The sequence below is a fragment of the Salmo salar genome, chromosome ssa17 (assembly GCF_905237065.1).
Source record: "Salmo salar chromosome ssa17, Ssal_v3.1, whole genome shotgun sequence".
NCBI lineage: Eukaryota > Metazoa > Chordata > Actinopteri > Salmoniformes > Salmonidae > Salmo > Salmo salar.
Window position 1 is genome coordinate 17,284,539 of NC_059458.1, and position 26,854 is coordinate 17,311,392.

At 42.2% G+C, this 26,854-nt stretch overlaps 2 protein-coding genes across 6 annotated transcripts in view; one reads left to right on the top strand and one right to left on the bottom strand.

Annotated features, from left to right (window-relative positions):
* The first annotated feature begins 1,494 nt into the window (after window positions 1–1,494).
* On the top strand, window positions 1,495–8,422 carry LOC106575298 (grancalcin). The gene is made up of 8 exons (XM_014151742.2): window positions 1,495–1,698; window positions 4,544–4,726; window positions 5,342–5,411; window positions 5,585–5,628; window positions 6,305–6,452; window positions 6,839–6,952; window positions 7,272–7,330; window positions 7,567–8,422. The coding sequence occupies exons 1-8, from the start codon at window positions 1,675–1,677 to the stop codon at window positions 7,591–7,593; spliced, it is 669 nt and encodes a 222-aa protein (XP_014007217.1). The 5' UTR covers window positions 1,495–1,674; the 3' UTR covers window positions 7,594–8,422.
* A 785-nt stretch (window positions 8,423–9,207) lies between these two features.
* Window positions 9,208–26,854, bottom strand: part of LOC106575297 (potassium voltage-gated channel subfamily H member 7) — an 84,090-nt gene continuing 66,443 nt past the window's right edge. For 4 of the 5 annotated variants that reach the window (XM_045698902.1, XM_045698900.1, XM_014151739.2 and 1 more), the window contains 9 exons: window positions 26,595–26,755; window positions 26,170–26,369; window positions 23,328–23,580; window positions 18,527–18,732; window positions 18,283–18,382; window positions 16,899–17,195; window positions 14,242–14,407; window positions 12,505–12,703; window positions 9,208–11,667 (listed from right to left, as the gene is read on the bottom strand). In XM_045698902.1, coding sequence (XP_045554858.1) covers window positions 11,389–11,667; window positions 12,505–12,703; window positions 14,242–14,407; window positions 16,899–17,195; window positions 18,283–18,382; window positions 18,527–18,732; window positions 23,328–23,580; window positions 26,170–26,369; window positions 26,595–26,755 — 1,861 coding nt within the window. In that variant the 3' untranslated portion in view covers window positions 9,208–11,388. The remainder of the gene's footprint in view (window positions 11,668–12,504; window positions 12,704–14,241; window positions 14,408–16,898; window positions 17,196–18,282; window positions 18,383–18,526; window positions 18,733–23,327; window positions 23,581–26,169; window positions 26,370–26,594; window positions 26,756–26,854) is intronic. The other variant, XM_014151737.2, reaches the window with a different exon arrangement.

Here is a 26,854-nt window from a genome sequence, read left to right on the forward strand (position 1 = left end):
TGGCTTTTCATAGCCGGCATTCAGAGTTAGAGACAGCAGGTGCGGTAGAGAGAGTCGAAAACAGCAGGGTAGAACGTCCGGTCACACCAGGGTAAGCCTACACGAAACACAGCCCTTATTTTAAGTATTTCTAAATCCCCTATGGGAAAAATGAATGGTGGAAAAACAATTGGAACATTTTTTGTTTGACCGCTAGGTTTTATGGGTATTAAGACTCATACTGTGGTACTCTATAGTCTGTGTAAACCTCTTTATATGTTGGCATGTCTGATACCTGTAGAAATGCTTTAAAGATGGACTATGCAGAAATCGCTCTGCCATGGCTGGTTGCAAAAATTCTAATAGCTTGCCTAATTTCAGTTTATGTGACAAAACACCCAATTATAGTGTAAGGAATCATCGTACCATCTAAACCAAAAATATTGTATTTCTGCTGTTTCAAGCTGGTGTACGAAACCGAAAGTAAAAGACGTAAAAACAAACGTAAGCACGGGAAGCATAGAAACAGCGCACATAGAAGATATCTACCGGTTCTTAGACTTGCTTTCAATGAGCATGACAGACCTATAAGTCACATCTCTGTGACTTTGGTCAGGTCGCCCAAAAAGTTACATATTGCATGCAGGTTTATTATGTGTTTTATTCTAGTCAAATGTGATGTAGTACTATTATGTTTTTGTGATACAATTTTCTCAAAAGTAATCTCTTGTGAGGATTGTCAACTTTGAAAAGTGTGAAGTTTCTGGTTTTAGTAGCCTAATGAAATGGCCTTAAAAGTTACATCTTGGGTACCCTCTTGTGGTGACTATTGACTATTGTGTGAAGAAGATAGTGGTGTCTTATTGGTGAATGTAAATGCTTATTCATTATAGGCCAGTCAGCCCTTGTACATTTTAGATCAGATTATTGTGCAGGAAAAATATAAATATCTGATAGCTTTTCCTATTTTTACTTGCCTTATTCAAGACAACCTCACAATCTACACAATCTTAATTTCATTTATTGGATGTTGACATAATACAGCATTATTGGCTTCAATAAGAATATGTTTAACTCTATCAAGGTCTATTTCTGAGTGATGGTTGGTTGGAGCCGGTGAACAAGAACATTCCTCTTTGGATGACTTCTATTCTATTCTATTCTATTCTATTCTATTCGAATGGCCAGCAGGCCTACCTACTAGTCAGCAGAGTACCAAGAATGCTGCTGAAGCTAATTGAATGCTATGAGCTTCCTCATTGGCTATCTTCACTATCAGTCGATTAGCCAATTCGGACTTCCGCCTTCTCGCAACACTTTATCGGAAATTATGGTTTCCACTAGATAGCACAGCCACAAAGTCAAAGTTGTCGCTATCGTAAGAAAACAAAAAAAATCCAAATTCGATTTGTGATCTTAATTTAAGGTTAGGGTTATGCATAAGGTTAGCAGTGTGCTTAAGATTGTGGTTAAGATTAAGTTTAGGTATAAAATCACATTTTAAGAAGATACATTGTACAAATGGGCGGGTTTCTGATATTGTGGCTGTAGTAACTTGTGACGACCGGAAATTATGTACATGTTACGTTGTCGCAGTGCATTTCAAGTGAGGAGTTCGGGTTTGGGTTACATTTACTGTCATCGAAACATTTCAGTGCATCGAATCGTTTTGTGCCAATTCTTTATAGTGTACAAATGGCTTATCCAGGATATGGCGGGGTGAGTAAACGCTTCGTGTGTTATTTTGACTGATTTTTACAGAAGTCTACATAAATCAGGAGTTTGGCCTATTCCATTTCCGATATTGGGAGGGCTCAGATAAGACTCCTAAAATGTATCTTTGTTATGAAACATTGGAACACGGTCCGTTGTAAGTGCAATCGTTTCAAAGTATCGACATTAAAAGGTTTCGCATGTTTCTAGGCACAGTCATTTTGGCAAGTAGTTGTTAGGCTACATCTTGGTTGTGACAGAAAAGTTGATATTGCCCTCAGTTTTAGTTACTTAGTTTAGTCACTAGTTCCAGTTTTGATAAATAGTTATTGACCCCCTCGATGAACTCGGAGGGGACTGTGGATCTGTCTCCCTGTGCGTTCGTACATTAGTCACACACGATATCTCAGACAGCTTTGGGTCGATTTTGATGAAACGTGGCTGAATGAATCGTCTTGTCATTGTGATCCGGAATGTACAAAATTACACTTATTGGCCCAAGGTGGGAGCTTAAGTAATGAACTGAAATGTGTTAGTCACTCACGATTTCTCAATTGGCCGAAGGGTGGCACTGCATCATTCCTGGGGGAGGACATGTTTACTGTTTCCTTGTTTATTTTGGAGTAATGTTAACAATTGAATTTGGCCAACTGGTATTTTGTCAGTCTTTAGAAGCACTTAATGCTGTAGTTTCAAATCACCCTATGTAAATGCTAACTAAGTAGGTAGCTATTTAGGCTAGCTAGTTACAGTAGCCTAACTGTAGTTAGTAGCCTAGCCTTGCTACATACACTGTTTCATCCCGTCTAGCATGGCCCACAGCTCAACCTCTCCCATTTGGCGAAATTTAATGTTTGTTCTTCCGCTGTCATGGTCACTGCATTGACCTAGGATATATTTCCACACCTACAGTAGCCCCGAGAACCCAAGTCGGGGTAGGCTCATACCCAGACCTTGAGTTCTCAATTGAACATATGGACTGCAGGATCAATTAACTACAATCACAATGCTCTGTTTTAAACATTTTAGGAACATTAATAATCCTTGCTTGCAATACGGTTTTGGAAACCTTTGGAACTTAACTTTCACATCGGGAGAAAGAATCTTTCAAATCCAAAAGATACACTTACTGTGTGCAGTTTAGCAAAGTTTTACCTGGCAGAATTTAAGGGTACAAAACTTCCTCCCCAGTTATGCTCAATTGCAGATTTTTGAAGTGGAAATTGGAGGTGAGGAAGTGTAGTCTCGGTTGGAGTCGGTGTTCTTGAAAATACAGCCTGGTAAAATGTTCCTAAACTGCGTACCGTAAGTGTAAATTTTGTATATGAAATTATTTCTCACTTTTATGAAAGTTAAGTTCCAAATGTGTACAGAACTGTCACGTGCGAGGGGTATTTGCATTTAGACAGAACATTTGGCCAGCGTTGGAGCGTCGGGCATTTTCCGCACAAGGTTAAAGGGGATTTTCAGTGGCGGAATGGAATTGGAGTCATGGTCTAGTCCACACCCTGCTAATATTGTCTGTGAAAATATCCCCTCACTACATTTAGAAATAGGTCCACAACCTGCTAATATTGACAGTGAAAATATTTTGAAATAGGAAACTGGAAAGAATGCGCATGACTCAATTATAAACAATCACCTGACTATATCTTATAAGTATGACTGTACTCTCTGAGGAAGACGTCATGTCCAAACGTCAGTAATAGCATACCTGTTTGCTTCCCATCAAGGCATCGGGCCTTAGTGTAAGAACATCTACAGTGCCTTCAGAAAGTATTCATGCCCCTTGACTTATTCCACATGTTGGTGTTACAGCCTGAATTCAAAATGGATTAAATTATACTTTTTTTTTCACCAATCTACACACAATACACCATAACGACAAAGTTAAAAACATTTACATAAGTATTCACACCCGAGTCAGTACTTTGTAGAAGCACCTTTGGCGGTGATAACAGCTGTCTTTTTGGGTAAGCCTCTAAGAGCTTTGCACATCTGGATTGTAAAGTATTTGCCCATAATTTTTCACAAATTATTCAAGCACTGTCAAGTGAATTGTTGATCATTGCTAGACAGCCATTTTCTAGTCTTGCCATAGATTTTCAAGCTGATTTTAGGTTAAAACAGTAACTAGGCCACTCGGGAACATTAAATGTCATCTTGGTAAGTAACTTCAGTGTAGATTTGGCCTTGTTTTAGGTTATTGTCCTGCTGAAAGGTGAATTCTGTTGGAAAGCAGATATTTTTTACACATCTACTGATTCGTGCCCTTCTTTGCGAAGCATTTAAAAACCTCCCTGGTCTTTGTTGCTGAATATGTGCTTGAAATTCATTACTTGATTGAGGGACCTTACCGATACTTGTATGTGTGGGGTACAGATATGGGGTAGTTATTCAGAAATCAAGTTAACCACTATTTATTGAACAAGGAATGAGTCAATGCAACTTATTGTGATTTTTTTGTTTGTTTGTTTTTTAAGCATATTTTTACTTCTGAACTTATTTAGGCTTGCCATAACAAAGGTGTTGAATACCTATTGACTCAAGACATTTCAGCTTTACATTTTTTATTAATTTCAAACATTTTCTACAAACAAAATTCCACTTTGTCATTAAGGGGTATTGTGTGTTGGATCAGTGACACACAATCTCAATTTAATCGATGTTAAATTCAGACTGTAACACAGAAATTTGGAAAAAGTAAAGGGGTGTGAATTCTTTCTGAAGGCACTGTATATAGCTGCTTGTTTGTTGAGTGCTCCAATCTATTTAATATTGAATTAGTCATTTTTGGGAAGTTTTCCTTAAGCCCTGTTACCTGAGGACTGTACTCTCCTTTTCCTGTCAGTATGGAGGACCAATGCAAGGCATGCAACTCCAGGGTATGCCCATGCAGGGTGGACCCATGGGAGGCCCACCCCAGGCAGGCTACCCCCAGAATGGTGGAGGCTACCCTGGGACCTTTTCTGCTCCTCCTCAGCAGCCTCTTAATGACCCCATGTGGGGGTACTTTACTACCATAGCAGGACAGGTGAGTGATCAATGCTTTTCATTTAAATTCATGATCATGGGTACAGTAAATACTGGCATCCCGAGTGGCGCAGCGGCCTAAGGCACTGCATCGGGTTCGATCCCAGGCGGTGTCACAACCGGCCGTGACCGGGAGTCCCACAGGACGGCGCACAATTTGGCCCAGCGTTGTCCGGGTAAGGAAGGCCAGGGGGGCTTTACTTGGCTCACCACGCTCTAGCGACTACCTTTGGCAGGCCGGGCGCCTGCAGGCTGACTTCCTCCGACACATTGGTGCAGCTGGCTTCTGGGTTAAGCCGGTGAGTGTTAAGAAGCCCGGCTTGGTGGGTCATGTTTCAGAGGACGCATGACTCGACCTTCGCCTCTCCCGAGCCCATTGGGGAGTTGCAGCGATGAGACAAGATTGTACTTGGATCCTAATTGGATATCATGAGAAAAAGGGGGTAAAATACAACAACAAAAAATAATGCAACCTTACTGGTACATGCATAATACGGTGATGTCATGGTTACACCACAAAGTGGTCTCAAGACATTCGTCTTTTTTAAATGAAATTCACTGCACAGTAATAAGTTGTTGTTGGAGAGTAATCTTACAGGAATATTCCTCTGTGCAGGATGGTGAGATTGATGCAGAGGAGCTTCAGAGGTGTCTTACACAGACTGGTATCAGTGGCACCTACAATCGTAAGTTCACACCCAGTCCCATGATCAAGGTTCACTTTGTGGTCATAAATGATCCGATTATGTTGTGTGTTTTATGATTTGAGTATCCCGCGTTAATATAGTCTTTACAAAGATTTGTCACAGGTTTTCTGACTGGTATTGTCTTTGTGATTATGGTATCTCTTCTCCAACAGCCTTCAGTTTGGAGACATGTAGAATCATGATCGCAATGCTGGATGTATCCTTTCTATATCAATGAATCTGTTGGACTGGGTCTCTGTCCAGTGTCGTTGAAGTTCGTTTGGTATTGCACTTTGATTCTTTGACTTGCTGGTGAAAAATGAATGGCAGTCATAAATGTTAATGAACTAATAAACCTAATGTGTCAGTGCCGAGTTCATCCTTCTCTTTTAACAGGTGAAAAAGCTTTGAGCAGTAGGTGGCTTGGGATGATTCATTTTAATTCCCCTAAATTACTTCCTGGCTGCAGTATATTTCACACTTATACAAGGCCTAGTCTACTGGGTCCCATTCAGTATGCCTTTGCCAATGAATTTGCAAGATGAAACTTGCCTCATGCTTCAGTCGCGTCATGCCTGTAGCTCCATTTTCAGAGGTAGTCCTGTTTCTCTCTGTACAGTAATAGACTTTACAACAAGGATGTACAACAGTCAGCATTTGCCATTTGGGATGTTCTATATAATGTATTTTCAGATTCAGCACATGATACGATGTGGAAGTGGGCTGTATTGAGAAGGAGGGTTATTTATGGAATTGATTCAGTCGCAGAAAGGTCTGGTTCTCCCACAACATTTACCACAACTCATCATATCCTGTGTGAGACCAGTTCACATGGCCGTTTTTTAGTTTCTTACCTAACGAACAAAGTTAACCCTTAACTAACCTCCCACCAGAGAGACATGACCGGAAAGCTGGGCTTCAATGAGTTCAAGGAGCTGTTTGCTGCCCTGAGTAGCTGGAAGCAGAACTTCATGATGTTCGACCAGGACCGGAGTGGCACGGTGGAACCCCATGAGATGACCCAGTCCATCTCCGCTATGGGTGAGTCAGCGCTCTGCTAGGCTAATGATATGGGGCAGTCCATTCTGATAGGATGACGACATGGGATAGTCCATTCTGCCATCCGAAGAGGGGCAGCGTTCCAGAGCCTGGTTCAGATGCAGCATCCAAAAGGGGTTGGGAGGTTTGACTTCTTTAAATGATTTCTACCATTGATGACAGACTACTACAATGATTATAATTCTGGTGTAGCTGGAGATAATTGCAAGGTATTGGTCCGGGAGTCTCTTCTTGATACAAAGTAGATGGACAATAGGCAAAGGCTGGTGTTTATGATCGTCAACTAAATGCAGTGGTCACTATGGATGCATCCTAATACCATGTTGGCTTGTGACTAATTGAATGCATGCTGTGCTCTCTTACTACAGGCTACAGGATCAGCCCACAAGCTCTGAACGCTGTCATCAAACGCTACAGCAAGGCTGGCCGGATCTACTTTGACGACTATGTGGCATGTGCTGTGAAGCTTCGCGCCCTCACAGGTAAGCTGCTGACTTGGAGGCTGCCAATTAAGATGTTTAACTTCAGTTTTTTATTTTTTATTAAACAGCATTTCACATTTCTTCACAATCCAGAGCTATGGGTTTCGTTATAAAATCAATTCTGTCATTCACTAAACTTTTACTCATTCCAATCCATTATCTTTTGAGGTGTAATCTGTCTTGTTTTGTCCTGGTCTCTTCTGTGTATGTACATTCGTAGGCTCATTAACACAGTGAGTGTCTCGCTGGGTTATTGTTGTCCAATGAATGGCATTCAGATTTCACCACAGTACACCATCTTTACTATGCATCTCCACAGAGAGCTTCAGGAGGAGAGACCAGATGCAGCAGGGGGCTGTCAACTTCCAATACGATGACGTAAGTGTGCAATTCAGGGCCGTGTTCAGTAGGCACAAAACGGAAGAAAACACTTTGAAACGGGGAGGTACTATCTGAACACGTATTTATTGTTTTTTGTTTCATTTTGAAACATTAGTACGCCCTGATGAACACAGCCCGGTTTTCCTCTCTCTCATTCCCCAGCCTGTACTGACATGCAAGTTATAGTAATTACATCAAAATTAGCCAATTTCCTCTTGATTTTCCTCCTGCAGTTTATCCTGTGTACAATGTCCATCTGACTGGTGTGGTCCGGCCCATCCCGTGCTGGAGTCCGAGAGGGGTGCTTCAACGGGCAGTCTGGGGCTCGCTGACCACTTCCCCTAAATAATGGGAAGGCGCCAATCAATATTAGCCAATTGTTCTTAGGTTGAGTCCCATAACCAACTTAAAATGGGGAAGGAGGTTACAACAGAAACTGTTTGCTTGCCATAATGTCTGCCTTTCTTGTACACTCTGCAGGAATGTGCAGATTTGGCAGATATCATATAGCGTGTTTCTAAATGTATCTGCTTGTTGTAAAATCTGTTGCTAACTGACAGTGGTAGATTTGAATAAAGAAAGGGATAGCAAAGATGTTACTGATTTTTATGATTACTTTTGTGCCATTACAATCTCAGATCATACGGTTTCCATATTCATCACTGTATATGTTCTGTTTTTATTACCACTATTGTTTTATAACCACTATATAGGTGTGAAGTTTTACATTAAACACATTTTAAAGTATACCTATATAATATTTTTATTACAAATATACAGTTATGCTGGCTTTGCCTTTTGTTTAAGGTAACTATATATGATTTGAATAAAATGTGGCCTAACATGATAAACAAATGAATCAAACATGGCATCCACAAAAACAAGTGGTAAACATGCACTGTTATTCCTTTGCAAAGAAAAGCATTCATTAACTACCATTAACAATGACAACGTCTACAATTTTGTGATAGGTTGCATTTTCATAGTCCAGGATGAAATATTTATCAGACATGTTAAGTGCTTCATGACCGTTGGGGCATTCAGTGATATTGGGGTTATTCACAACACAATAAACTCAGTTTGTAGTCAGAATGTGTTCTGTTTATTCATTTATACAATTGCACAAATGGTTTTCATCAATATATGTACACAATATATTACATTTCTTTAAATACAGTATATTCAAGGACAAACATTCATATTAGCTGTTAAGTGTTGCATTGTATAAAATACAGTGGCAAACATTTAAAAAATGCATAAAAACAATTGTGAACAGCACTAGATTTAAAAAGTGACATTTATCTCTAAAGTACACATTTTATAAATGTTTTTCTGTGCAAGTATGCACTCTATGAAAAGTTCAGTGGGGCACTCTTCAGTCGACATGTCATGTTTCAGCTACTTTGTATAGCGTCTGAGCTCTGGAACGCTTCCACTAGAAACCCCTTGGCTTGTTTTGCCGGGGTTACGTGAGTTTCAGCCCATCTGTGGTGGGTTTTAAAACCGATTTGAGTAGTCGTGGCCACTCAACTGGCATCACAATGACATGCGCCCTCGGAAAAGGCTTATAGCTGTGTATGGGCGCAACTCATAGGATAGGGCCGGTAAGATCTGACATTAAAGGTAGACTCAGCAATATGTCATATTGCTGAGTCTACCTTTAATTCAAACCCAACTAAGTACTGCTACAAAACATGCATAGCATTCCCAATGAATGACTTCCCTAGATTCCATTTGGCCTGACTACGAAGTTATTAGTATATATGTTGATTGCTACATATGGGAGCGTGATATGTGTTCTTCATATTGTATCTGTCACTTCTTGGGCTGATACACAATTGAACCAAAACACTTAAAAATTATGGAAAATTCTCTTATAGAAACATTGAGTATTTATTACCATTGTTTATCATTTTATAACACCAACACTCCCCTTCATGATAAATCACATGATCTGTTAAAACAAATTGCCAGATGATGTTGATCCATGCAACACCACACATCTGACTATGTTTGTGTAAAATAAGTCATAACTAAAATGACTTAATTTGCAACATGCAGAATCCGTCCATATTCAATACATTTACATTGCTGAATTGAATGCATATTATTCAGCTGAATAAATGTGTTTAGGACATTTGTGAAGGCTAATATAGGATAGTAAAGCTAAGGCTAACGAGGACTAAGCTGCTAGCTCGGCCTGAAACTCTACGTTGTCGGTTTCTGACACCGTCAGCATTGATTTTGTCACTTGGCTAGAAACAGTAATAAAATCAGTTTTCTTGGAATATAAATGGAAGCCCCTAAACATGCATGGAAAGAAGAATTTAAGCTTATAAAGATTGTGGGGTACAGTACTTATGAAAGGTATTGATTAAAGGTAGACTCAGCGGGTTGACTTCCTGCTTATAGACAACAACAATCAAATCTGTCAAACTGCTATTGGCTCTTCCTTTGCATGATTGGCAATAGACAATAGTGACTGACTACAATGTTGTAGTTCATTTCCGAGGATGTTTGTATGATGAAGTCATACTGCTATGTCTACTGTACCTTTACATAATTGGTTACACGTAACTACTCAATAACTCGTTAGGAAAATGAAAGAATTTGGCCTGATTCCTCTTATTACAATTCAAAAAAGATATCTGAGCAATTCACCTTTAGAGAGTTGCTAATCATTGTGGTTTTCTACATCTGAACAGTTAATGATGCGTTACAACTCCTTTTATACAGTGATATGCATTTCGTTAAGTGCTGGCCCTTTCAAGAGAGAAATGATCCTGCACATCGATTACATATCTGAAAACGAATCGTTAGTCCACCCTGTTCATGCCTCTGTGTGTGTGGTTACAGTAATACATAATTTTTAATACAATACAACAACAAAAAACCTCCCATCAAATTATTTTTGGACAATATTTTCAATAGTAAAACATATTCAGTGATTCAGGGAGGAAAGTAGCTATTTCAAGTGGATAAGTATCCCTTTTTGCAAATTCAAATATATAGCAGAGACCATTTGCATTTTTTTTTTTTACAAGAATACAGAACTTGAATTATAGTCCTTTAGTTTCTGTTTTAGTTCATGCCATACACGTTTTAAAGACCATTTTGACTTTTGGGATTCTACCTGTGTTCATTTCTAGATTTAATCAAATATGTATATTATTCATGTGTGTAAATGAATGTTTTAATGCTATCATTACTGCTTTCATGGCCCCATGAAAAAGACTTGTGGTGCAAAGTGATTACAAATAATCTCTCCCAGGAATACTTTAGCAGTGTAAGGGATACTTTTTATAAGAGCTTTCACAACCATTTAAATCATACTCATTTGCATATCTGTGTATTTGTAATCTAATAGAAGATGCATTTTACATAGTGGTTCTTTGTCTCTTATGATCAGACGGCTTTTTGAAAGACATGTGGACGGTAGGTACTTAGGCACAATATATGATGAAATATTATTATATATTATGTCGGACATGGAGATTGTTAATTAGCCAAATACATTACATGGAGTCTGTTTGATAAGGTCATTAACGGGATGAGTTTTAAACTGCACACTTATTTTCAGATTGAAAATGCCTTGGAAACAGAGTTTCAACTGGCTTTGTCCCCATCGATTGGGAATAATTATATAACGGATACTCATTACTCTGAAAGCATGCCGACCTCACACCATGACTGTGCAGTGCATGAGATGTGTTATGTTTTGAACATGCAACAGAAAACACTTCCAAAACATGCACTTTTCTTTCTTGGAAGAGCAAGCATGTTAGGTGCCTTTGTTTTGCTGGCAGTGTTACATCTGAAATATGTACATGGTAGATAATTACAGATATTAGTAATATACAGTATAAATACCACTGTATAAATGTACTTTATAACACATCTAAATCAGAGACCGGCAGAAAATATTAGAAAAGGAGTGGAAGAAAGTCGACAGTATTCCTTGCATATACAGTCTCCTTCTAAGACCCTGAGTCAAACTTTGAGAGAAGCCCTAGTTTTCTGTAGTGAGAAAGAGGGGCGCAGGCAGGCGAAAGGGCCTACTTTCCCAGAAGCCCTGGGTCGGATACCGGCCTGGGGAGTCCTGACGTTTCTGAATTTTCAGGTGATGCGTCGGGGAGTGAGGCTTGTCTGGCGGAGTGGAAGAGGGCTCTAGGTTGTTGTTTCTCCGGAGAGTCAATTTTGTTTTGTATGTGTCTGGGCTCTGTGTCCTTCTCTAGCAGTCCCGCCCTGAGGTCCTCTTCCGGGGGCATTTCCGTGGGACCCTGGCCTGACATGGATTCTTTGGATTTGTTCAGAGGCTTCTCCATGTCAGGATTCTGTGAAGCAGTAAGCACAACCTGGTCTCAGAGCAAAATGTATTATTTTCAAAAAAAATCTGTGCCACTACATTTAGTATGATATGTTACTTTACGTTAGGTTACATGACATTGGCCGACCAATGTAATAACGGTCGTACAATAAAATAATTGCATGACGTATAGTATCCTACGTCTTGATTGCATTTGACCCGTTTAGTATGATATATTATGTTTGACTGCTTTAGTATGATATGCTACGTTAGGTTAGGGGTTAAGGTTCGGGTTAGGAGTTAGGTTATAGGGTTAGGGGAAGGGTTAGTGAACATGCTAATTAGTGGCAAAGTCGCTAAAAAGTAGTAAAGAGTTGCTAATTATTTAAAATACTAAAGTTGTCCGTGATGAGGTTTGAATACGCAATATTTAGGTTGCTAGACGTTCTTTTCGTTGTTGTCTTAAGTAATTTACTGTCCGTACCAAATGTAACATATCATGCTAATTTACGTTTACTATGTTATGTCTAGTCAATGTAATGTACCCTAACATAAAGTAACATATCAAACTAAATGGATGACATGGATTTTAGTCAAATATAATACATTTTGCTCTGAGACCAGGCTGGTCAGCAAACTGAGAACAAACAACTTCAGGCAGGGATATTGACTTCTGTAGTGTCCAATACACACATAGTGATAATGTAACCATCCGTCAGTATACAGAACAGACAGTGATAATGCACCTATAGACCAGTATATAGACAGGGGAGTGTAATGTGCCTAGCCAGTATATACAGAGCCATTATGCATAACACAGTATATAGCTCTGAGGGCTAGTGTAGACTTGGCTGGTTCAGTATACCTGAGCCAGTGGTGAAGCAGGGTTGAGGCTGTGTTGAGGCTCTGTGATCCTGATGGCAGAAACAGGCTGCACCCTGATGGCAGGCCTCTGGTACTTGGGGCTGGAGGTGACGATGCTGTAGGCCGGGGGAACCACGGTGCTCTGCCTTTGCAGTAGCTGGAGGATGGCCTTGATGTCTGACGTCATCTGGGACTCCAGCCTGGATGGTGGGTGGGGAGAGTCAGGGAGACAGCGTAAGGGGTGGGTCCCTAGCTTGCGATCCACATGCGTCACTCACATTTTTTAAATAAATCTGCCACGGACGTCAATGCGTGATTTATGTAAAAGTCTGAGCACCTTAAAATAGGTCCTTAGTGTAATAGCTATGTATTAGCTTAAGCTACTGTAGGTTTCGTTTTATGCATGTGTCTGGGGTTGTATTGGGAGAGCGCAGTCAGTAATACTCAATGCAAACACTAGAGGGAGCCCCAACCCATACAATTCAGAGAAGACACTAAGGCGGCAAACCTGTCCTATAGCACATCTTTATCTGTTTCAGACCATTCCACCCCAAACAAAATGTCATCACAATTTATTTTTATGTGCGCTTCTCTATTTTGTGAATGATAATTCCTCGATTTTTCTCCAGTTTTGCATACAACACCTTCAAGGTATCGAAAAGCTAACATTGAAATATATCACTTTAATGGATTTATTTCCAATGACAAACACACAGACCTGTGTACTGTATCTAGCAACGGTACACCCACACTGCCTTCAGAGCACTGCGGACAGAGAACAAGCCAGTGTTTGTCACAGTTGCTGTTGAGCTGTAAGACAATCGGAGCCGATCAAGACCCCTGGCAGGCGTGCTCCAGCTAGATGAGGCAGGGTAGTGTGGCTGCCATGTCTGTTGAGTGGCCAGGCGTCTGCCCATTACCTCCCTAAAGCAGGAGAAATGAGAGCGACGTACGCCTGCAAAGAGCCTGAGGTGGCCAGTCTGTAACCGTCACTTCCAGTGGAAGAAGGGATATGGGGAGGGAAGATACAGTAGAGAGAGAAAAAAAGTGAACGAGACCATAGGCTATATATAGATGGAACATATATATATATATATATATATATATATATATATATATATATATATATATATATATATATATATATATATATAGAGAGAGAGAGAGAGAGAGAGAGAGAGAGAGAGAGAGAGAGAGAGAGAGAGAGAGAGGCAGAGAGAGAGAGAGAAATAAAAAGAGAACGAGTCGGACTGACTGAGAGGCCTCCTCCCACTTTTTGGCTGATGTGACCCCTCCCTCAGTCTGCTGTTGCCCCGCACCACCTCCCAACCCTCCCCTCCAAACTCTGCTGTGACGTCTGCTGTCTTTGTGTTGTGATTGCGTCTCACGGGCGTCAGCTAAAAATAGGCGATGCTGTCTGCTGTCTGTAGCAGCTGGTTCCCTTCCATGCAGAACGTATGCAGAAGTCAACTCTCTGTGTTATATAGTGAGCCTTACATTACAAGCAATGATTCACAGTGGACTGTGGATGCGTACGGTAAACCCAGTTGTATTCTGATAGCCGTTGTACTGGAAAAGCCTTGCTGTGTATCTAGTCTATAGTGCAGTGGGATGTAGTTATAGTTGGGCTAGGGTTATTTGAAGATGGTGTAGTCTGTTTACCGCCAGAACGGCTTGGTTAAAGTTGAATTTTTTTTTAATGGCGAATTACGATCAGAATTTCGCATCTCCCTTTCACCTGTTTAGGTGCTCTTGCAGCAGGTCCAGACGTTGCTCCACCTCTCCGTAGGTGATGTCCGGCTCACTGTCCTCCTCTCCGACCCCACTTCGGGAGTCCTGGGCCTGGGCCGACTCCTCCAGGACCTCCCTGGGCCGCACGCACCCCCACTCCTCCCCACGCAGGTCTAGACACACACATGCACAAACACATTTCTATACCATTATATATACACACAACTAAATCACAGCACCAATCATTTCCCACAGAACATTGAATCTTTTTTTAGTTAGGTATGATCCTTTGCCAACAATATTGTCTGGTGACCGTAGTGGTTTGAGAAGGTACAGAGTACTAACCACCAACACTGACTAGATAGCTATCCCTCATCCATACCAGTCCTGTCAAAGGCTACCATTTAATTGATCAATGGGTACATTGGGCCCCACTGTATAACCAGCAGTTATAGCATCAGTCACTCTCTCACATTGTTACCTGGCTGTTAGAAACTGTAATAGCAGCACTGTGTCCAGAATCATTTCTCCCTCAGGCACAAAAAAGTTGGTCTAGTCTTTTACAGCTACTGAGTGGGTGTTGATAGGAATAGAACACACCTGACAGATGTCTACCACAGTGTTATATCGCTATAATGCCAACAATGTTCTTCAGTCCTAGTACTGTGGACCCACAGGGGTGCACCGTTTTGTTCTTGACCAGCACTAGCAAACCTGATATAGAAAGAAATACCACAATCATCCAGCCCTTGATTCTTAAAGCAGGTGTGTTAGTGCAGGGCTAGAAGTAAAACCTGCACCTTTGTTGGTTCAAATTCCAGTCCTTGGGTACCCCAAAAGGTTGCACATGTTTGTTGTAGCCCAGCAGTAAAACAACCAATTCAACTAACCAACGGCTAGATATGTAGATGTGTTACTGCTGGCCGAGAACAAATATGTACTCTAACCTTAACCCAGTGCAAGGCTAGAGAAACACTGGGTTGCCACTGGAAACCTCAGCCACAATGTCAACACTGGCTATGTCGTAAAGATTCATGAAAACAAAAATGTTCTTTTTGGTCTTAATTTAAGGTTAGGGTTAGGCATTAGGGTTAGCAGTGTGGTTAGGGTCAAGGTTAGGTTTAAAATCAGATTTTAAGTGGAGAAATTGTAGAAGTAGGCAGGGTTTATGAATTTGTGGCTGTGGTGACCGAAGCACTGCACTAGACTCAGTGATTGAGTTGATCATGCTTGGAAGATAGCTTTTACAGTAATGAAAGATGTCACGAACAGAAGCTACCATTTATTTTGCTTCCATGCTGGGGTGATTACAGGAATCAATATCCAGCGGGCAACACTACCTGCCTCCTACTCAAACCAGGAATCATCATCATCCGCTTAAGAACAGAATTACAGCATATTACTCTCAAATCACCACATGCTGACAGGAATGTTCATCACGGAGCGCAATACTCTGGAGACGCGAATAGAAATGTGGAATTTCATTTTGCCAATTGTTATTGTTACAGTGGCTACGTGCATATCAAGGCAGTTTTAATCATTTTTACCACATTGATGTAAACATATTAAAAAAGTAGTTGAGGATTTTACAAAGGAAGTAGTTATGTTAGGGATAATTATTTGTGAAAGTCGTGTTTGGGGGAGTAGAGAAAGTGTGTGTGTCTGTGTGTGTGTGTGTGTGTGTGTCGTAGGTGTGTAGGGCTGATAAACAAAGCATAGACAAACAAGCTAAGCTCATGATCTCTTTCACAAGCTGGTCACCATAGGTCATGCCATCTCTAATGCCAACCAGGCATCAACAAGGTAATGAGCTGGCATCTGGTGGCAAATTGGCGAGGGATAAAACAGAGGATTTTCCAACGGACTTGTAAGAGTACCAGGTCTTAAATTAACCTATGCCCTGTAAGAAGCCAGCCTCACCACTCCTTCTGTCTTCTTCTTACTCTCCGGGAAAAAAATGGTCTGGGATCAGTGCTAGGATTGACCATGTAGGGCCTGAGGTTTTCCTGACCATGTTTGCCCCAGGAGCTGAATTCCATTTTCATAGCTCATTTACCTCCTGTTTTGCTTGGTTTTAGATGACTGTGCTAGAACAGTACAACAATAGATACTGTGTCAGTCGAGGCACTCTGCTTTAATATTAGCATTGATGCATTGTCTACCACTGAATAACAGTATATATACAGTAAATGAAAACATCTAACAGAGTTTGTTCGAAACCCTGCATTTCCAGACCAATGACCCTGGTTGGTTGTCAGATATAAATAATCCTCTTATAATGGTAGTTGCCGTGGCGATGAGCCCTAATCCTTGTTTGGATTTTTAATATGTGTGACATCCTGCTCCAGGGTAATTTCCTTTATCCAAATTAATTACAGTACAGTTACTCAATATTCTGTAGAAAATGGCTTGAAAGGACGTCTTGTCGTGTGACCATTGCTTGTTTTGGGCCCTCTGGCATCGGTGCTATGCTACCCATACACTCACTGAAGGTTTCTGGTATGGACATTTTACCAGGTCATTATTGCAAGATATAATTTGTTATTTTGATCTTTTAAGGCGTATGGAGCTCATTTGAATTGGTGTGTCAGCTTTTGGTCTAGCCAAAATGGCCTAGCATTTAAAAGCATTGTTGTAGGGATCTTTAGAAGCTTCTAACTGTACCTTTATAAGACTGGTTCCTCTCCACATTGTCTCCTCCTCCCGACGCGTCCGGAACAACGTCCCCCAGCCCAAGTCCCAAGGTGTGGTCCCTCACCAAGGGGTAACCCTGCCCCCCCGAGCACAGAGGCCTCTGCTCCTCCCCCTCCCCTCCCTCCTCCTCCTCCTCCTCTTCTTCCCTCTCCTCCTCTGAGTCTCTATTCTCCTCCACCACGGTGGCTACAGCCTGGGAGGAGGGGTAGAGCTGCCTCTCCCGCTCACCACCATCGCAGAACACCGACGTCTCTTTGATCTGGGTCCCTGTGGGGAAGGAGGAGGGCAATCAGGGTGAGTGTGTCTGTACGTGCGTGTGGGTATGCATGCATGCGTGTGTGTGCATCCATGCATGTCTGTGTGTGTGTGTGCGTGCATGCGTGTGTGAGTGTGTGTTGGAGGAACACTGGGTTCTTTGTTACAGACAGCTCCTCTGGGAGGCAGCAGCTCGGCAGATCAAACAATAGGAAGGTGTCGCGCTCTAAACGGTCCCCATCAGATCTGCTGCTGCCTCAGAGCCTTGCTGCCGTAAATATACTTTATATATTTCATTGTGTGCTTGCAACTTTGCCTTTACAGAAGCAGAGGGAAGGTGAGCAGAGAGGGAAACTGTCAGTAAATGTGAAGGAAAATAGTAAGTACAGGAGAGATAACATCCAATGGCATGCATTGAAGGATATGATATGGCTGAAAATGTAGAACATTAATTGCCATACTTTTAATGTGGTATAATCTGTCTGAATTAGACAAAAACACATTTGGACAATCTACAGTACAGGTCAACATGACATGGTGGGAGAGGGGTTTATTTTAGAAGATGGAACTGTATTCTGAAAACCCGTAACCATGGTGACCAATTTAATTAGTTTGAATGGATACCAAACTGTTGAGTGGTGTATTGCAACAATCCCTCCCAACTTACAGAGCTCTTAGAAGCCAAATGAAAACTATTCCCTGTGTAGGAATACAGTCTTCTCAGACTTGGAGACACTTCCATAAAGGCAGGTATCCTAGCGGTTAAAACATTTTTACATTTACATTTTAGTCATTTAGCAGACGCTCTTATCCAGAGCGACTTACAGTAGTGAATGCATACATTTCCTATTTTTTTTTTTTTTTTTTTCGTACTGTCAACGAAACTGTTGGGCCAGTAACTGAAAGGTCGCTGGTTCGAATCCCAGAGCAAACTAGGTGGGGAATTTTCTCTCTCGATGTGCCCTTGAGCAAGGTACTTAACCCTAATTGCTCTGGATAAGAGCGTCTCCTAAATAATTAAAATGCATGATATTGTATAAAACTCAGTTGAAATGAACTGTTTTGAAAAAGAGTTGTCATAAAAACCACCTCAACTCACCTGCGGAAGATTTCCTCTTGTTAGTGAGCCTTCTTCTGCATTTGATGTCATCCCCATCAGAATTACTGGGGTAGGGGTAGACTGACTCTGCATTCTGAGGCTGCATACAAGAAAATACACCACTTAAAATTGTATCTGTACTGCCTACCGGTCACATGGTCCATCCATCCATCCACCCACCCACCAATCCATCCATCCTTCTGTCCTTCCATATGCGTCTGTCTGTCCGTCCGTCTGTATTTACCTTGCCGCTCTCGTCTCGGAGGTTAAAGGTCAGCTCCAGGTTGCTGAGGAAGTTGTCGGCGAACTCGGGGTACATGTCAAGCACCTCCAGGATCTCCTCCCTCTGGATGGTGTGGAGGTCACAGTAGCTGAGCGCCCGCACGTCCGCGTTGGCCTTCCCCGGCTTGGCGTACAAGTGGATCATCTCCCCAAAGATGTCATTCTTCCCTGGAAGAGAGAGGGAGGGAGGAGAGAGGGAGAGAGGAGGGGAGGTAGAGAGATGAAAGGGAGAGGGAGGGAAGAGAGCGGGGGAGTGGGTGGAGAGATAAAGGGGAGAGGTAAATGGAAGTGAGAGAGGGAGAGAAAGAACGATAAAGGTTTGATAAACATGGTGAAATATAACATGCACATAATAACACACATGCCTTGACCCACAAACAGCTGAACCACCTGGTGTATTTCCCCATATTGCAGCTCAGCTGTCTTTTGAGGTCATCTAACAGTGCATTTGGAAACTATTCAGACCCCTTTTCCACATTTTGTTACGTTACAGCCTTATTTTAAAATATATATTTTTTAATCACATCAATCTATACACAATACCCCATAATGACAAAGCGAAAACAGGTTTTTAGAAATTTTAGCAAATGGATTAAATAAAAAAACAGAAATGCCTTATTTACATAAGTATTCAGACCCTTTGCTATTAGATGTGAAATCGAGCTCAGGTGCATCCTGTTTCTATTGATCATCTTTGAGATGTTTCTACAACTTGGAGTCCACCTGTGGTAAATTCAATTGTTTGGACATGATTTGGAAAGGCACAAACCTGTCTATATAAGGTCCCACAGTTGACAGTGCATGTCAGAGTAAAAACCAAGCCATGAGGTTGAAGGAATTGTCCGTAGAGCTCCAAGACAGGATTGTGACCAGGGCACAGATCTGGGGAAGGGTACCAAAACATTTCTGCAACATTGAAAGTGCCCAAGAACACAGTGGCCTCCCTCATTCTTAAATGGAAGAAGTTTGGAACCACCAAGACTCTTCCTAGAGCTGGCCGCCTGGCCAAACTGAGCAATCGGGGAAAAGGGCCTTGGTCGGGGAAGTGATCAAGAACCCGATGGTCACTCTGACAGAGCTCCAGAGATCCTCTGTGGAGATGGGAGAACATCTCTGCAGCACTCCACCAATCAGGGCTTTAAGGTAGAGTGACCAGACAGAAGCCACTCCTCAGTAAAAGGCACATGACAGCCTGCTTGGAGTTTGCCAAAAGGCATCTAAAGGACTCTCAGACAATGAGAAACAAGATTCTCTGGCCTGGGGAAACCAAGATTGAACTCTTTGGCCTGAATACCAAGCGTCAAGTCTGGAGGAAACCAGGCACCGCTCATCATCTGGCCAATACCATCCCTACGGTGAAGCATGGTGGTGGCAATATCATATTGTGGGGATGTTTTTCAGTGGCAGGGACTAGGAGACTAGTCAGGATCGAGGGAAAGATGAATGGAGCAAAGTACAGAGAGATCCTTGATGAAAACCTGGTCCAGAGTGCTCAGGACCTCAGACTGGGGCGAAGATTCACCTTCCAACAGGACAACAAACCTAAGCACACAGCAGAGACAATGCAGGAGTGGCTTTCGGGACAAGTCTCTGAATGTCCTTGAGTTACCAGGACTTGAACCCGATCGAACATTTCTGGAGAGACATGAAAATAGCTGTGCAGCGATGCTCCCCATCCAACCTGATAGAGCTTGAGAGGATCTGCAGAGAAGAATGGGAGAAACTCCCCAAATACAGGTGTGCCAAGCTTGTAGCGTCATACCCAAGAAGACTCGAGGCTGTAATCGCTGCCAAAGGGGCTTCAACAAAGTACTGAGTAAAGGGTCTGAATACTTACGTAAATGTGATGTTTTGTAACGTGTGAGCTGGGGGTCGGGGCGCAAGTTCAGGTAGTGAATCATTTAATCAATAAATGAAACAATTCAAAACAAGAAACACAAACAACGCACAGACATGCAACTGAAACAGGAACAATAACGCCTGGGGAAGAAACCAAAGGGAGTGACATATATAGGGCAGGTAATCAAGGAGGTGGTGGAGTCCAGGTGATTGTCATTAGGCGCTGATGAGCATGACAGGTGTGAGCAATAACAAGCAGCCTGGTGACCTAGAGGTCGGAGAGGGAGCACGCGTGACATGTTTCAGTTTTTTTACATTTTAAATACATGAGCAAAAATTTCGAAGAACCTGTTTATACTTTGTCGTTATGGGGTATTTTGTAGATTGATGACGTAAAAAACGATTTCATCCATTTTAGAATAAGGCTGTAATGTAACAAAATGTAGAAATAGTGAAGGCGTCTGAATAATTTCCAAATTCACAGTTAAGGTTATGTAATTTCCTTATAGGACAACAGGGAGGCAGTGTGAATGTCTATAGGGCTGACTATAGGACAACAGGGAGGCAGTGTGAATGTCTATAGGGCTGACTATAGGACAACAGGGAGGCAGTGTGAATGTCTATAGGGCTGACTATAGGACAACAGGGAGGCAGTGTGAATGTCTATAGGGCTGACTATAGGACAACAGGGAGGCAGTGTGAATGTCTATAGGGCTGACTATACGACAACAGGGGAGGCAGTGTGAATGTCTATAGGGCTGACTATAGGACAACAGGGAGGCAGTGTGAATGTCTATAGGGCTGACTATAGGACAACAGGGAGGCAGTGTGAATGTCTATAGGGCTGACTATAGGACAACAGGGAGGCAGTGTGAATGTCTATAGGGCTGACTATAGGACAACAGGGAGGCAGTGTGAATGTCTATAGGGCTGACTATAGGACAACAGGGAGGCAGTGTGAATGTCTATAGGGGTGACCTGGAACGACCAAGAGGCTCAGTTATATTATTTTACGCCTGACTTCCCTATGCGCAGACCTGTCAGTTTACAGTGTTGGTATGGCAGTGATAGCCTGTCCTGTCACCTCCAGAGATATGTGTGTGTGTGTGTGTGTGTGTGTGTGTGTGTGTGTGTGTGTGTGTGTGTGTGTGTGTGTGTGTGTGTGTGTGTGTGTGTGTGTGTGTGTGTGTGTGTGTGTGTGTGTGTGTGTCCGTCCCCCACAGCATGCCCTGGCTCTTGGCCTAGATCTCCACGGTCAAATGAATACGGCTTTGTCCAAACCTGGACAGGCGCTAAGGTGAGAGTAAGGACAAGCACCTAGTCTTTCCTCTGGTCACTTCACCATTTTAACTTAAAAAGCTCGCATCTATTTTACAGATACAATTCATTGTTTATTGCTCTCTTTTGATTACACAATAATTGCAATTACTAGTTCACAATAGAATTTGCAAAGAAATACGTGACTGCGATAAGTAGAGCAATAAGTGTTTGTGTGACTTTACCGTTGGTGAACGTGCTGAGTCCTTATTAACCCATCTCTTTCAACACACCTGTGGTTTTCCCCTGCTCAGACGTTGCATGCATCAACCAATGGTTGCCTGCCATGTCATCAACTGTAACGTCAGGCACCAGATTGCTATAACATACTGTATGATGTGGTCAGCTGATGCTCAAAATACTTATCCAGGAGTTGTAAGATCTGGCATGCATCAGCAATGTCTGAGCAGGGGAACACGACCGCCGTCTTCCCATGACCCTTTTGTGTCGCTGCGTTTTGCTGAAGCTCATTGGCTGAGTGAAAAATGAGCAGTTTATACAATGCTTAGCCTGTAACACTTGCTTGGCGCTGGGCTGACGCCGAGAGAGAGAGAGAGAGAGAGAGAGAGAGACAGAGAGAGAGAGATTTAAAGGAGAGGGGAAAGAAGGAAGGAGAGATGAAGGGGAGATTTACTCTGATTACATCCCAGGGACGTCAATATCTCCTGCGAGCAGCGACTGCTAACACCACCAACACTCCATCACCCTCAGCTGGCAATTAGATAGCATAATACATGATCCAATAAACCACCCTACGCTCCCATCTCTCTCCATCTCTACTCTCTCCCCATCTCTCCCCCCACTCTTTATCTTCCCCTCTATCGCTCTCTCCTTTATCCTCTACCGCTCTCTCTCTTCTCCCAGCTATAAAACCCTCCTATACAGCGCTATTGTCTATCACAGTGTGTTCTTGGAGGGAGCCATGAGAATCTGTGCTCATAAGAGATGTCACCTGGTCACCCAGGCATTGCAGAAGAGCGAGACTAGCCTCTTATAAACAGCACACAGAGGATATACAGACACACACAGAGAGGCAAGAGACACATACACATACTTTGATGAGAAGTGCAGCACTGGGACACCTGAACTGTACTGTGTTACTATTCATTTCCAGTACCGCTTGAACTGTTTAGAGACAAAAACAGTCTTTGAAAGCGTGCCTTCGGTGCTGCTGTTCTAAGATTGTTTTTCTTCCAAACAGCCTGATTAAGCTGACCTTCAGGCAGAAGGAAATCGTTAGAGGTGTTTGAGTAGTGTGATCATCCTGTAATGAAGTATTCACACAGCCATAGGTAACCATTTCTTCAGGATGTCAATTTACTGGAGAACAGCACATCTCCCACAGCCCGACATGAATAAAAAGACAAGTCATTGTTGCAGTGACTAGTGTCTCGCGTATATTTTTGTTCGGGACTTTTTTACAAAGCACAAAATACCCCTGAAGTGTCAAGTGGAGTTTACAATGAAACTTGGTTTTAATTGCAACCTTTCATCTGGTTGTTATTGTAAAAGAGAATGTGTATTCAATAACCTACCAGGTTAAATAAAGACAATATTAATAAACAATGTGAAACAATAAACAACGTCAACATTTGAGTAGCGCATACCCAAAATGGCCACCACGACGTCATCCTTGAGGATTTCGATGGACCCCCGGGACAAGAAGTAGAGGGCAGTAAGTACGTCTCCACAGTGGACTAGTGTGTCGCCCGGTGGGGAGTGGGTGGTCTTGAACCTCATGGCCAGGGCCCTCAGGCAGCCCTTAGTAGCCCCTTGGAATGCCTTGCAGCCCTGGAGCAGACTCGCGTTGAGGTGGAGGCAGATATCAGCCTGGAGACACTCTGGGAAACCCTTTAGGACCTGGGGGCGTGAAAACAGCCACAGCAATAGGAGAATGGTCAGATAGGACTGGGACGGAAGTGTTTGTGGTGTTATCAGAGATGTGCTGTCAAACTAAATCGAGGCGTCTTTGGGTGTGGGTTTGGTTTGAGTTTGCGAGTCAGATTTGGTTTGGAATCCAGAGTGGGTTGATACAATTGCCAATTGTGTTTTGGTCTTCTTCTCAAAATCGAAATACTGCGTTGTCATATGTGACTGTTTGAGGCGGTATTTTTATGGCATCTTTCCATAGTTTTTAATCAGAGTACTAGCAGGTGGGGGTAAACAGATGGATATCCAACACTGCTATACAAGACACAACAAACTAGGAAAACATGGAAACAAACATGGAAACACGCCTTCCCTTTGATAAAAAAATGATTAGCACAAGTGTGCTTATGAGGTAGCTTTCTATCTTAGTGGGGTATCATTAGTGTCTGTGATTCAGATTCATTATAAAATGAATAAATAAAATACTTACCTCAAAATTGAATTAACCTGTAATGTCATTTAGAGTTTAAGGATCAGAGTGACACAAGTATTTTAACTATTTAAATTACTACATGCTTAAATGCAAATAGTTTCACTGGAAAAAATTTCACATAACGGATTCAGTGACAATAATGCCCTCAATTGGAAAGCAAGTCATTTTCCTGGGACTGAACACCACACAGGGTCAAATGTTAAAGGTCATGAGATGACTGTAAACAGAGGATCAAATCTTGAACTGTGACATCACAGGGGACCAAAGGGCAAGGGAAGGCTTCAAACACACAAAAGGGGAAAATGAAACAATAAACCATTCTTACTCTATATCACATACAAAACAATGACCTTATTAACAAAAAACTAATCTGGACAAATCTACATTTCTTGAAAAAGAGAGGCTATTTTTCAATAGTTGTCGGAAAAAAATCATAGCAGAAGATTTTGGAAAGGAGAGATTGAACAACATTTGGCAAGTGCAGGTGCAATATCACTGGACATGTGTGCCAAGCCTCCCACATGGAGGGAAACCTGGCAGTGCCAGGCTGCCTGTGCCTCTCTCATTGGCAGTATTCACAGCCTGGTAACTGCCATATAAAATTATGTGATTGTGTTTGAATACACAGATTTCATGCAAACGGTGACCTTGTGGCAAGCCACATGCAAGTCAATCTGTGATGGACAATATGGGCTGCTAGAAGCACTGAGGGTTATACTACTGGCTGGCATGCAATGGGGAAGTCAGTATATACACTGAGTGTACAAAACATTAAGAACACCTGCTCTTTCCATGACACATTCTCTTTCCAGGTGAAAGCTATGATCCCTTATTGATGTCACATGTTAAATCCACTTCAATCAGTGTAGATGAAGGGGAGGAGACAGGTTAAAGAAGGATTTTTAAGCCTTGAGACAATTGAGACATGGATTGTGTATGTGTGCCATTCAGAGGGTGAATGGGCAACACAAAATATTTAAGCGCCTTTGAACGGGATATTGTAGTAGGTACCAGGCGCACCGGTTTGAGTGTGACAAGAACTGTAACACTGCTGGGTTTTTCACGCTCAACAATTTCCTGTGTGTATCAAGAATAGTCCACCACCCAAAGGACATCCAGCCAACTTGACACAACTATGTGAAGCATTGGAGTCAACATGGGCCAGCATCCCTGTGGAACGCTTTCGACACCTTGTAGAGTCCTTGTCCTGATGAATTGAGGCTGTTCTGAGGGCAAAAGGGGGTGCAACTCAATATTAGGAAGGTGTTCTTAATGTTTTCTATATTCAGTGTACATGGCATGATCTAGAGAGGGCTACAGTATTTAAAAGTAACTGGGGAGCATACCTTCAAATTAACATGCTTTTTTCTAGACTATAAAGACGAAGTGATGGATTTTAATACATTTATTCTTTGATTTTCGTCTTGGTCTACGATTTACTACACTATGCCATTTTTGAAAACAACATGTTTCTTTGAACACAGTACCTCCTGCTCTTACCAGAGTGATGAAGTCATTCCATTTGACATGAGGCAGACAAGGAAAAGACACATTTAAATAAGTACAGTTAACATCACCAGGGGAAAAGCCGGTTTACATACAGTATCCATGGCTTTCATTCTAGAGTTCAGAATCCTAATCAAGATCATAACAATGTCATAAAACCATGTCGCTAAGGGAACACACTAGGCTATATGTTAATGGTAAGAACCGTCTTGGAGGCAGGGTTGTTTAAGGTCAGAAAAAACATTGAACAGCTTCACCGAGAAGCTAAGTACTGTAGGGGAAACACAGCAATGCAGTAACATAACCCCATCGTCAAACTGTGGGGCTGAGCATTAAAAACCTATTGAAGAACAGCAGCAATCTGAATCATTCATCTGAGAAATAACCATTATGCATTCCCTTATCCCACCATAAGAATAACATTATGTCCCAATATGAGATTTTTTTTGCTAAAGTCTCACTTGGAAGACTTATTAGCCTCACATACACACACACACAAACACGCACACACACAGCCTCCCAACCCCCTACACCCCCACCCTCCTCCGAACACAACCCCCACACACTCCCCCCATTCGCACCATATTCATGTCGATGCCGTTGGTGTAGTTCCAGGCGTGTTGGAAGTACTCCTCCAGGCGTTGCCTCAGTGGGTTGGGGATCTGGTGGAAGCGGATGAATTCTTTGACCCGGAGCATCTGCAGGTGGTACCGCGCCGTACCGGAGTACAACCGCTGGATGATAGCCGACACATTACCAAAGATACTGGCGTACATTAGGGCTGCGAGAGGGAGAATCCCACCAGACAGGTGATCATCATGTCGTCATCACTGTTCGCAATATTCTAATTTCCCTTCATTAATCAGTAGCTAGGAATATAGTAGTACAATAACTTACGGAGTAGTACTACTTGGCTTTACAAGTAATAGTGATTCATTGTAGTAATATGTATAACGTGTTCATTTGTTTGTTCTGTTTTCAGTCCTGGTACAGTCTAAACACTCACAGCCAATCAGCATGACACAGATGGAGAAGATCTTCTCGGAGTTGGTGTTGGGGGAGACGTTGCCAAAGCCCACGCTGGTCAGGCTACTGAAGGTAAAATAGAGGGCCGTGACGTATTTGTCCTTGATGGACGGGCCAGAGCTGGGGTCACTGTAGTTGTACCTAGAGGGTGAGACGGTACACTCAGTTCCTGGTTCGATACATTTCACTGTATTTTTTATACAGTATTATCCCAACATCATTATGGGGAAAGTATAAAAA